Source organism: Budorcas taxicolor, chromosome 6, assembly GCF_023091745.1.
Source record: "Budorcas taxicolor isolate Tak-1 chromosome 6, Takin1.1, whole genome shotgun sequence".
NCBI classification, from domain to species: Eukaryota; Metazoa; Chordata; class Mammalia; order Artiodactyla; family Bovidae; genus Budorcas; species Budorcas taxicolor.
In genome coordinates, this window is record NC_068915.1 from 84,991,232 (window position 1) to 85,003,540 (window position 12,309).

A 12,309-nucleotide genomic window follows, 5' to 3' on the forward strand; every position below is an offset into this window, starting at 1 on the left:
TTCTTCTGAGAAGCAAGCATCTTTTAATTTTATTGATACAGTCACCATCTGTCTACAATGCGGGACACCTGGGTTCGATCTCTGGGTTGGAAAGACCCCCTGGAGAAGGAAATGGCAATCCACTCCAGTACATTTGCCTGGAAAATCCCATGAACAGAGGAGGCTGGTAGGCTAAAGTCCATGGGGTCGCAGAGTCGGACACGACTGACTGACTTCACTTCACCATCCACAGTGATTTTGGAGGACAAGAAAGTACTGTTTCCACTCTTCCTCTTTCTATTTGCCATGAAATGATGGGACCAGATGCCATGATTTTCTTTTTTTTTTTAGCGGTCAGCTTTAAGCCAGCTTTTCCCTCTTTTACCCTCATCAAAAGGCTCTTAAGTTCCTTTTTACTTTCTGTCACTAGAGAGGTATCAACTGTGTATCACCTGAGGTTGATATTTCTGCAGCAATCTCAATTTCTGCTTGTGATTCATCGAGACAAGCATTTCACATGATGCAGTTTGCATACAGTTAAATAAACAGAATGAAAATTTACAGCCTTATTGTACTTAAGTTATTTTAAAAGAGTGGTATTAAAAACCAGTCATTTACTTTGGTAAATACCAATAACCATGCAAACATACAAGAATCAGCTAGTTCTCTGAAGCCAAGAAGTGTTACAATACAAATGAAATACTATCATTATTAATATCCAAAAGAAGGATAATCTTCAAATGAGAAACAACAACAACAACAACAAAAAAGGAAAAACAGTGTTTGTATTCCAAAGGGGACAAAATCAAATGTTGAATAATATGGAAGGAAACTGATGGTGTAAAATGTGCTTTACAGCAGAGTAGAAACCCTAACAGGCTTCAATATTCCTGACTGGCAAAGAAGCTCTCTCTAGAGTGTGTTCTGCATTAGTCCTTGTATAGTTCTTTTAGAGAATATGAAATAATTATTGATTATTAAACTTAAATTATGTTAGATATTTAAGAAATATTCAACCTGATCAGTATGGAAGTAGAATTAATCATTGTGTTCCTGAGGCCTCAAACAGCATCTCAACTGGTTGAACTAAAAGCAATGAATAAAATAAAGCACAAAGTCTTCAATGATAACAATTTCCATGTGTTTATTCATCTGTAATTTCTTTGTAAAGAATAGATTATTTTAAATCTTAATTATGAATTATGTGGCATATTTTTGGAGTGAGTCTTTGATCTTTGACATAATGAGTTGAAGAATAGACAAGAACCCAGAAGAACAGGAGAGAAATCTTTTCAAATCAGTGGCTGGATTATTCAAATGGACTCTGTCAAGTTTTCTAGTTCAACAGTTAAAATTAAAAAAAAAAAAATGCAGAAAAAGACTACTCTCTCTTTTTCTTCTTTGCTGTCTTACCAAACTTCCAACAACAAAACAGGCAACATTTAGTGACCAGGAATGCAACAGTTGCCACACAAGCCAGCAGGAAGCCAATCACATCCAAAGAGTGGTACTGGAACCAGTTGAGGTCATGGAAAGCTGGTCGAAGGTGCTTGGCTCCTTTGTGGCGCATGACAAACTCAACCCAGAAGACTGCTCGGTCCAGGGGTTTCACAGGCTGATCATGATGAATTCTTGATAATTTCATAGCATTCTCTTTATAGCTAAAATTGAATAAATAAATAGCAACTTGAAAAGTTCATTAAGGACATGATATACCTAAAGGAAATTATATATTAAAAATATATTGTGCAATTAGTTATATGATAAATTGTGTCATAATTTATATCACCAAGAATATGAAAAGCTTATGAAAATGTATTTCCTCTTGAGATATTTCTAGATGTGATGGTTCATCAGTTTGAATGTGTTGGATGCTTTATAGTCTCAGTAATTATTGGAAGTGGGAGAGAAAATAATTTCCAGTTGGAAATATCATTCTGAAAGTACAGAAATAGGAATGATTATTAAAATGTGTAGCTTGAGAATACAGAATTTTGACCTAACTTGCTGAGTGTGGTATTAGGAACATGAGAGTAACAAGAAGCAGCATGGAGGGGAATGTCTAAGAAAAAGGAACCCTTTCCCCACTCCTTCAGTCTTCCCAGATTTGGTCTGGAGTGTCAGTGTTAACAGGACTTCAGCAGTAACAGAAAATGGTTTCACTCTGTGATCTTCCTGGTCCTGACATTTCAGATGAAAGCAAAAAGCTTCATGTGACCCTCTGGGCAAGAAGTAGGGCCTGAGACTGAACAGATGCTGGCATTTTTGCTTCAGGCTAAAGAGGGCTGTGTGTTGAAAAGCAGAAACATTACTCTGCCAACAAAGGTCTGAATAGTCAAGGCTATGGTTTTCCTAAGGTAAAATGCCAAATAACTGATGCCTTCAACTGTGGTGCTAGAGAAGACTCCTGAAAGTCCCTTGGATAGCAAGGAGATCAAACCAGTCAATCATAAGGGAGATCAACCCTGAATATTCACTGGAAGGACTGATGTTGACACTGAAGCACCAGTATTTTGATCATCTGATGAGAACAGACAACTCATTGGAAAAGCCTATGATACTGGGAAAGATTGAGGGCAGAAGGAGAAGAGGGCATCAGAGGATGAGACAGTTGAATGGCATCACTGAAAATGAACATGAACTTGGACAAACTCTGGGAGATGGTGAGGAACTGAGAGCCCTGGCATGCTGCAGTTCATGGGGTTGCAAAGAGTAGACATGACTGGGCGACTGAACAACAACAATAACAGAGGGCTGCACCTGCAGTGGTGAGATGGAAGGATGGTGATACATAGAACACTGACCCTTCTAACTTCTGTCAAGGAGCAGAAGATCCCACCAGGATTTGGGTTGATGGCTTTGAATGGCTGACTAAGAAGCAAGATTTCCTTGGGTTTGTGAAGAAGTGAAGTTATTTACCCACACCAAAGTGCAATCATCATTGACAGAAAATACAGAACATTAAATTGTAGAAAATCATGGGAAAGCATGTAAAAAGTCTTGAGGACAAGAACTATACACCATAAAAAAAATAAACAAAGCCCTGCTGCCCTTTTGTTAAAAAAAAAAAAAAAGGCAGACCTTTCCTAATAACAGGAATTTAAGGAATAAGTACTTCTGAATACATCTCAGGAAAACTAACAATAGTGACAGACATTCCAAGACAGATGCAGAAACAAAATATTTATCAGATAAAAAATCAATAAAATAAATAGATATGCTCTATTAAAACATAAACTGCATCATTAAGTACATATAAATGTGAAACAAATGCTAAATGATATTGGAAATTGTGGTCATGGACAAGATAAGTACATTGTAAGCTTTGATAACATTGCACTGATAATATAGCAAAGAAATAAGATGTGATGTTTAAGAGACACTGATGGAACCTGGTGCTTATTTTAAAAATTAAAGTAAGTCAGAAAGAGAAAAGTGAACATCATATATTAATATTGTAACCTAGAAAAAAAAAAAGTACTGATAACCCCATTTGTAGGGTAGGAATAGAAATACAGATGTAGAGAACAGATTTGTGGCACAGCAGGAGTAGTACCCAGTTGGACGAACTGAGTGAGTAGCCCTAACATATATACACTATCATGTGTAAAGTAGACAGCCAGTTAGAAGTTGCTGTATACCACAGGCAGCTCAGCCTGGTGCTCTGGGTCTTCCTAGGTGGCACAGTGGTAAAGAATCTGCAGGAGAAGCACAGATACACATTTGATCCCTGGGTCAGGGAGATCCTCTGGAGGAAGAAATAGCAAACCAATCCAATATTCTGCACTGGAAAATCTTACTAACAGAGCAGACTAGCAGGCAACAGTTGATGGGGGCAAAAAGACTTGGATACCTTAGAGATTGCCACAAAAATAGAGAGGGGTGGGATGGGATGGAGGTCAGAAACAGGCTCATGAGGGAGGGATTATTTATACATATACATATATATATATATATATATATATATATATATATATATATATATATATACTTAGCATGATTCATGTTGTACTTGAGAATGGAATGGCAAACCACTTCAGCATTCTGCCTTGAGAAACCCACAAACAGTACGAAAAGGCAAAACAATATGACACTGAAAGATGAACACTCCCCAGGTCAGTAGGTGTCCAATATGCAACTGAAGAGGACAGGGAAACAGCCCCAGAAGGAATAAAGAGGCTGACCCATAGTGGAAATGACAGCTATTTGTGGATGTATCTGGTGGTGAAAGGGAGTACGTCAAGAATCATGGCATCCGGGCCCATCACTTTATGGCAAATAGATGGGGAAACAATGGAAACAGTGGCTGACTTTATTTTTCTGGGCTCCAAAATCACTGCAGATGGCAATTGCAGCCACGAAATTAAAAGACGCTTACTCCTTGGAAATAAAGTTATGACCAACCTAGATAACATATCCAAAAGCAGAGACGTTACTTTGCCAACAAAGGTCCGTCTAGTCAAGGCTATGGTTTTTCCAGTGGTCATGTATGGATGTGAGAGTTGGACTGTGAAGAAAGCTGAGCACCGAAGAAGTGATGCTTTTGAACTGGAGAAGACTCTTGAGAGTCCCTTGGACTGCAAGGAGATCCAACCAGTCCATTCTAAAGTAGATCTGTCCTGGATGTTCTTTGGAAGGAATGATGCTAAAGCTGAAACTCCAGTACTTTGGCCACCTCATGTGAAGAGTTGACTCACTGGAAAAGACTCAGATGCTGAGAGGGATTGGGGGCAGGAGAAGAAGGGGACGAAAGAGGATCAGATGGTTGGATGGCATCACCGACTCAATGGACCTGGGTTTGGGTGGACTCTGGAAGCTGGTGATGGACAGGGGCCCTGGTGTGCTGCAATTCATGGGAGTGCAAAGAGTAGGACATGACTAAGCAAATGAACTGACCTGAACTGGTGGTGAAAGTGAAGTCCAATGCTGTAAATAACAATATTGCATAGGAACCTGGAATGTTAGGCCTACGAATCAAGGTAAATTGGAAGAGATCAAACAAGAGATGGCAAGGTTGAACACTGACATTTTAGGAATCAGTGGACTAAAATGGACTGCAACAGGTGAATTTAATTTGGCTGACCATTACATCTAATACTGTGGGGAAGAATCACTTTGAGAAATACAGTAGCCCTCATAGTCATCAAAAGAGCTCAAAATGCAAAACTTGGATGCAATCTCAAAAATGACAGAAACATCTCTGTGGGTTTCCAAGGCCAACCATTCAAAATCACAGTAATCCAAGTATATACCCCAACCAATAATGCCAAAGAAGCTGAATTTGAAGACCTACAAGACCTTCTAGAATTAACACCAAAAAAAAAAGATGTCCTTTTCACCATAAGGTCCCGGCATGCAAAAGAAGGAAGGCAGAATACCTGGAGTAACAGGCAAGGTTGGCCTTGGAGTACAAAATGAAGCAAGGCAAAGACTAACAGAGTTTTGCCAAAAGAATACACACTGGTCATGGCAAACACCCTCTTCCAACAACACAAGAGATGACTCTACACATGGACATCACCATATGGTCAATATTGAAGTAAGATTGATTAAATTCTTTGCAGCCAAAGATGGAGATGCTCTATACAGTCAGCAAAAAACAAGACTGGGAGCTGACTCTGGCTCGGATCTAAAAATTCTTATTGCCAAATTCAGACTTAAATTGAAGAAAGTAGGGAAAACCACTAGACCTTTCACATATGACCTAAATCAAATCCCTTATGATGATTATACAGAGGAAGTGACAAATAGAGTCAAGGGTTTAGATCTGATAGACCAAGTGCCTGAAAAACTATGAATGGAAATTCATAACATTGTACAGGAGGCCATGATTAAAACCATCCCCAGGAAATAGAAATGCAAACAAGCAAAACAGTAGTCTGAAGAGGCCTTACAAATAGCTGAGAAAAGAAGAGAAGTGAAAGACAATGGCGAAAAGAAAAGATATATCCACCTGAATGCAGAGTTTCAAAGAATAGCAAGGAGAGATAAGATAGCTTTCCTAAGTGGTCAATGCAAAGATAGAGGATAACAATAGAATGGGAAAGACTAGAGATCTCTTCAAGAACATTAGAGTACCAAGGAAACATTTCATGCAAATATGAGCAAAATAAGGGCAGAAATTGTAGGAACCTAACAGTAGAAATGGTATTAAGAGGAGGTGGCAAGAATACACAAAATAATTAGAAAAGATCTTAATGAACCTGATAGCCATGATGGTGTGAACACTCACCTAAAGCCAGAAATCCTGGAGTGCAAAGGCAAATGGGTCTTAGGAAGCACCACTATGAACAGAGATAGTGGAGGTGATGAAATTCCAGCTGAGCTATTTCTAATCCCAAGGAGGCTGGCATGCTATTGTCACTGAGGTCACAAAGAGTCAGATAATTTGAGTGACTAAGTACAGCACAAAATATGATACTATTAAAGTTCTACACTTAATATGCTAGCAAACTTGGAAAACTCACCAGTGGTCATAGGACTAGAAAAGGTCAGTTTTCATTCCAATCCCAAAGAAAGAAAATGCCAAAGAATGTTCAAACTACTGCAGAATTGTGCTCATATCACATTCTACCGAAGTAATGCTCAAAATTCTCTAAGCTTGGCTTCAACAGTTTGTGAAATGAGAACTTCCAGATGCTCTAAGTGAATTTACAAAAGGCAGAGGAACCAGAGGTCAAATTGCCAACATCTGCTGGATCATAGAAAGAGCAAGGGAATTCCAGAAAAACATCAATTTCTGCTTCATTGACTACATTAGAGACTTTATTGTGTGGATCACAACAAACTGTGGAAAATTCTCATTTATTTATTATTACTATTTTTTACTTTACAATATCGTATTGGTTTTGCCACGAGATGGAAATACCGGGTCACCATACCCGCCTCCTGCAAAACCTGTATGAAGCAACAGTTAGAACCAGACATGGAACAACAGACTGGTTTTAAATTGGGAAAGGAATATGTGAAGCATGTATATTGTAACCCTGCTTATTTAATTTGCATGCAGAGTACATCATGAGAAATGCTAGGCTGGATGAAGCTCAAGGTGAAACCGAGAGTGCTAGGAGAAATATCAGTAACCTCAGGTATGCAGATGACACCAGTCTTATGGCAGAAAGCAAAGAGGAACTAACGAGCCTCTTGATGAAAATAAAGGAGGAGAGTGAGACAACTGGCTTCAAACTCAACATTCAACAAGCAAAGATCATGGCATCCAGTCTCATCAGTTCAGTTCAGTCACTCAGTTGTGTCTGACTGCAACCCCATGGACTGCAGCATGCCAGGCTTCCCTGTCCATCATCATCTCCCATAACTTGCTCAAACTCATGTCCATCATGTCTGTGAAGTCACCCAATCATCTCTTCCTCTGTTTTCCCCTTCTCCTCTTGCAGGGGTTAATAATCAGCTGCCTTTTGCTCTGGCTAAGCCCTAAGAAACACACCATGGGAAAAGAATAAAAGCAAAATATAGCAATACCATGTAATCTAAACAAAAGTACATCGGTTTATTAGTTGGGATCGTCATGGCCTGCTAAGCTAAGTAAAAACATAATGTGGACCTGGGAACACAGGTCAGCGCAAGTTCAGAACGCTGCTTGTGCACAAACTGTTTCCTAAGGCATATTCGGGTCTAAGACCTATACCTGGGGATATTCCTTGTACAAGAACATAACAAAGATAGTTCAAAGTAAACAATAAAATGAGAGATGTGACCAGGGACATAAGAGGCTGATTTTATCCTGGCACAACAGATACTTTCTGCATGCCAAGACACTGAATAAAAGTGATGTGACTTTGAGGAACAAGTGGCCAAAATATTGGAGCTTCAGCTTCAGCGTCAGTCCTTCCAGTGAAAATCCAGGACTGATTTCCCTTAGGATTGAGTGGTTTGATCTCTTTGCAGTCCAAGTGACTCTCACCAGTCTTCTCCAACTCCACAGTTCAAAAGCATCAAATCTTCAGTGCTCAGCTCTCTTTATGGTCCAAGTCTTCCATCCACACATGAAACTGGAAAAACCATAGCTTTCATTAGAAGGACTGTGGCAAATAGATGGGGAAACAATGGAAACAGTGACAGACTTTTTATTTTTGGGGCCTCCAAAATCACTGTGGATATGACTGCAGCCATGAAATTAAAAGACAATTGCTCTTTGGAAGAAAATCTATGACAGAATTAGGTACCATATTAAAAATCAGAGACATCACTTTCCCAACAAAGGTCCAACTAGTCAAAGCTAAATTTTTTCCAGTAATCATATACAGATGTGAGAGGTGGACCATAAAGAAGGCTGAGCACTGAAAAAATGATGTTTCTCATCTGTGGCATTGGAAAAGACTCTTGAAATTCCCTTAAACTGCAAGGAAATCAAACCGGTCAATCCTAAAGGAAATCAATCCTGAATATTCATTGGAAGAATTGATGCTAAAGCTGAAGCTCCAGTACTTTGGCCACCTGATGGAGGAGCCAACTCACCTGAAAAGACTCAGATTCTGAGAAAGACTGAAGGCAAGAGAAGGGGGCAAAAGTGGATGAGATGATTGGAGGGTGTCACTGATTCAATGAACATGAGACCAAAGGCCTGGAAATAGTTTAGAATGGGGATGCCTGGTGTGCTGCATTCCATGGAATTGCAGAGTTGGACACAACTGAGCCACTTAACAACAAAACGTTGTTGCATTGCAGAAACTAATATAACATTTTAAATCAGTTATCTCCCAATTAAAAATAAGTTAAACAAAAAAGAAAGACACTGGTAAGTGACGTCATAGTGAAAAGTCATTCAATATTTAAAAAATTTAAATGTTTATAAAATAATTTTAATCTTTAATGTCAATGCATGTTTATAGATTTACACAAAATTAATAGTAAGAATTTATCTGATATATAGAAACATTTGTCCAACACTGGCAAATATTTTAATTTAAATATAGTTTCTTTTTTCCAAAGAATATATACGTTTTATTTATTGAAACAAAGTTACATGATAAATGCAATCCATTATTGAGAATTTATTTATTTGTCTATGATCACAGCTAAATACCATGTTGTACAATGTTCCCTATTACTTATTTATTTTATTACTCAAAGCCTGTTCCCTATTACTCAAAGCTTGTCTCTCTACTCTTTCAACTCCTAGACCCTGGAAAACACCAGTCTACTCTGTACTTCTATGAGTTTGAATTATTAAGCTGCATGTATAAGTGATGCTAAATAATATTTGTCATTCATTGACTTACTTCACCTAGTACAATAACATGTTTTCAAATATGGAAGTATTTCTTTTGTCTTTTTTGCTAAATAATATTCCTTCACATGCATACACCACATTTTCTTTATCTATTCATTCACTGAAAGACACTAAGGTTTACTTCATACCTTGATTATTGTGAATAACACAGCAATTAGTACTGGGGTGAAGCTATCAAATTGCCAACATCCTTTGGATCATTGGGAAAAGCAAGAGAGTTCCAGAAAACCATCTGCTTCTCTTTCATTGACTATGCCAAAGCCTTTGACTGTGTGGACCACAACAAACTCTGGAAATTCTTAAAGGTATGGGAAAACCAGACACCTGACCTGTCTGTTTAGAAATCTTAATGCAGGTCAGGAAGCTATGGTTAGGACTGGACATGAAACAACAAACTGGTTCCAAATAGGGAAAGGAATATGTCAAGTCTGTATATTGTCACCCTTATTTAATTTAACTTATATGCTCAGTACATCATGAGAAATGCTGGGCTGGATGAAGCACAACCTGGAATCAAGATTGCTGAGAGAAATATCAATAACCTCAGATATGCAGATGACACCACCATTTTGGCAGAAAGTGAAGAACTAAAGAGCCTCTTGATGAAAGTGAAAGTGGAGAGTGAAAAAGTTTGCTTAAAGCTCAACATTTAGAAAATTAAGATCATGGCTACCAGTCCCATCACTTCATGGCAAACAGATTAGGAAACAGTGAAAACAGTGACAGACTATTTTTTGGGACTCCAAAATCACTGCAGATGGTGACTGCTGCCATGAAATTAAAAGACGCTTGCACCTTGGAAGAGAATTTGTGACCAACCCAGACAGCATATTAAAAAGCAGACACATTACTTTACCAACAAAGTCCATCTAGTCAAAGCTATGATTTTTCCAGTAGTCATGTATGGATGTGAAAGTTGGACTGTGAAGAAAACTGAGCTCTGAAGAATTGATGCTTTTGAACTGTGGTGTTGGAGAAGACTCTTGAGAGTCCCTTGTCCTGCATGGAGATCCAAAAAGTCCATCCTAAAGGAAATCAGTCTGGAATATTCATTGGAAGGACTGATGCTGATGCTGAAACTCCATTATTTTGGCCACTTGATATGAAGAACTGACTCATTGGAAAATACCTTGATGCTGGACAAGATTGATGGTTGGAGGAGAAGGGGACGACAGAGGATGACATGGCTGCATGGCATCACGGACTCAATGGACATGAGTTTGAGTAAACAGGAGTTGGCGATGGACAGGGAGACCTGCCATACTGCACGCCATGAGGTTTTAAAGAGTCTCACACGACTGAGCAATTGAGCTGAACTGAACTGAAGATGTCTCATTCATATTCTGTTTTCATTTCTTTAAATATATAGCAGGAAGAGAGAACACTGAATAGTGGAATAGTTCTACTATTGATCTTTTGAAAAGTTTCCATACCTTTTCCCACAGTGGCTGCATCAATTTACATTCTCACCTGGAGTGCAGTGGAATTTTTCTTTTTCTAAATCCTCACCTCTTCAGTTCAGTTCAGTTTAGTCACTCAGTCAGTCATGTCTGACTCTTTGCGACCCCATGAATCATAGCACGCCAGGCCTCCCTGTCCATCACCAACTCCCAGAGTTCACTCAAACTCATGTCCATGGAGCGGCGATGCCATCCAGCCATCTCATCCTCTGTCGTCCCCTTCTCTTCCTGCCCACAATCCCTCCCAGCATCAGAGTCTTTTCCAATGAGTCAATTCTTTGCATCAGGTGGTCAAAGTATTGGATTTTCAGCTTCAGCATTCAGTTCAGTTCAGTTCAGTCGCTCAGTTGTGTCTGACTCTTTGCGACCCCATGAAACGCAGCACGCCAGGCCTCCCTGTCCATCACCATCTCCCGCAGTTCACTCAGACTCACGTCCATCGAGTCAGTGATGCCATCCAGCCATCTCATCCTCAGTCGTCCCCTTTGCCTCCTGCCCCCAATCTCTCCCAGCATCAGAGTCTTTTCCAATCAGTCAACTCTTCGCATGCGGTGTCCAAAGTACTGGAGCTTCAGCTTTAGCATCATTCCTTCCAAGGAAATCCCAGGGTTGATCTTCTTCAGAATGGACTGGTTGGATCTCCTTGCAATCCAAGGGACCCTCAAGAGTCTTGTCCAACATCACAGTTCAAATGCATCAATTCTTCGTTCCCTTGGTATCTCTAATTTTCTTGAAGAGATCTCTAGTCTTTCCCATTCTGTTGTTTGCCTCTATTTCTTTGCATTGATCGCTGAAGAAGGCTTTCTTATCTCTTCTTGCTATTCTTTGGGACTCTGCCTTCAGATGCTTATATCTTTCCTTTTCTCCTTTACTTTTCATCTCTCTTCTTTTCACGGCTATTTGTAAGGCCTCCCCAGACAGCCATTTTGCTTTTTTTGCATTTCTTTTCCATGGGGATGGTCTTGATCCCTGTATCCTGGACAGTGTCACGAACCTCATTCCATAGGTTCATCAGGCACTCTATCTATCAGATCTAGGCCATAATAAGAGATTTGATTTATGTCATACCTTAATGGTCTAGCAGTTTTCCCTACTTTCTTCAATTTGAGTCTGAATTTGGTAATAAGGAGTTCATGATCTGAGCTACAGTCAGCTCCTGGTCTTGTTTTTGTTGACTGTATAGAACTTCTCAATCTTTGGCTGCAAAGAATATAATCAGTTTGATTTCGGTGTTGGCCATCTGGTGATGTTCATGTGTAGAGTCTTCTCGTGTTTTTGGAAGAGGGTGTTTGCTATGACCAGTGCATTAGTCCTTCCAAAGAACACCCAGGACTGATCTCCTTTAGGATGGACTGATTGGATTTCCTTGCGGTCCAAGGGACTCCCAAGAGTCTTCTCCTACATCACAGTTCAAAAGCATCAATTCTTCGGTGCTCAGTTTTCTTCACAGTCCAAGTTTCACAGCCATACATGACCACTGGAAAAACCATAGCCTTGACTAGATGGACCTTTTTTTGGCGAAGTAATATCTCTCTTTTCAATATGCTATCTAGGTTTGTCATAACTTTCCTTCCAAGGAGTAAACGTCTTTTAATTTCGTGGCTGCAGTCACCATCTACA

The 12,309-nt window shown here is 39.4% G+C and overlaps 1 protein-coding gene across 1 annotated transcript in view; it reads right to left on the reverse strand.

Annotated features, from left to right (window-relative positions):
- Window positions 1-1,360: 1,360 nt before the first annotated feature.
- LOC128049407 (UDP-glucuronosyltransferase 2C1-like) overlaps window positions 1,361-12,309 on the reverse strand; it is a 41,688-nt gene continuing 30,739 nt past the window's right edge. Inside the window, exon 6 of the mRNA XM_052641616.1 lies at window positions 1,361-1,640. Coding sequence (XP_052497576.1) covers window positions 1,361-1,640 — 280 coding nt within the window. The remainder of the gene's footprint in view (window positions 1,641-12,309) is intronic.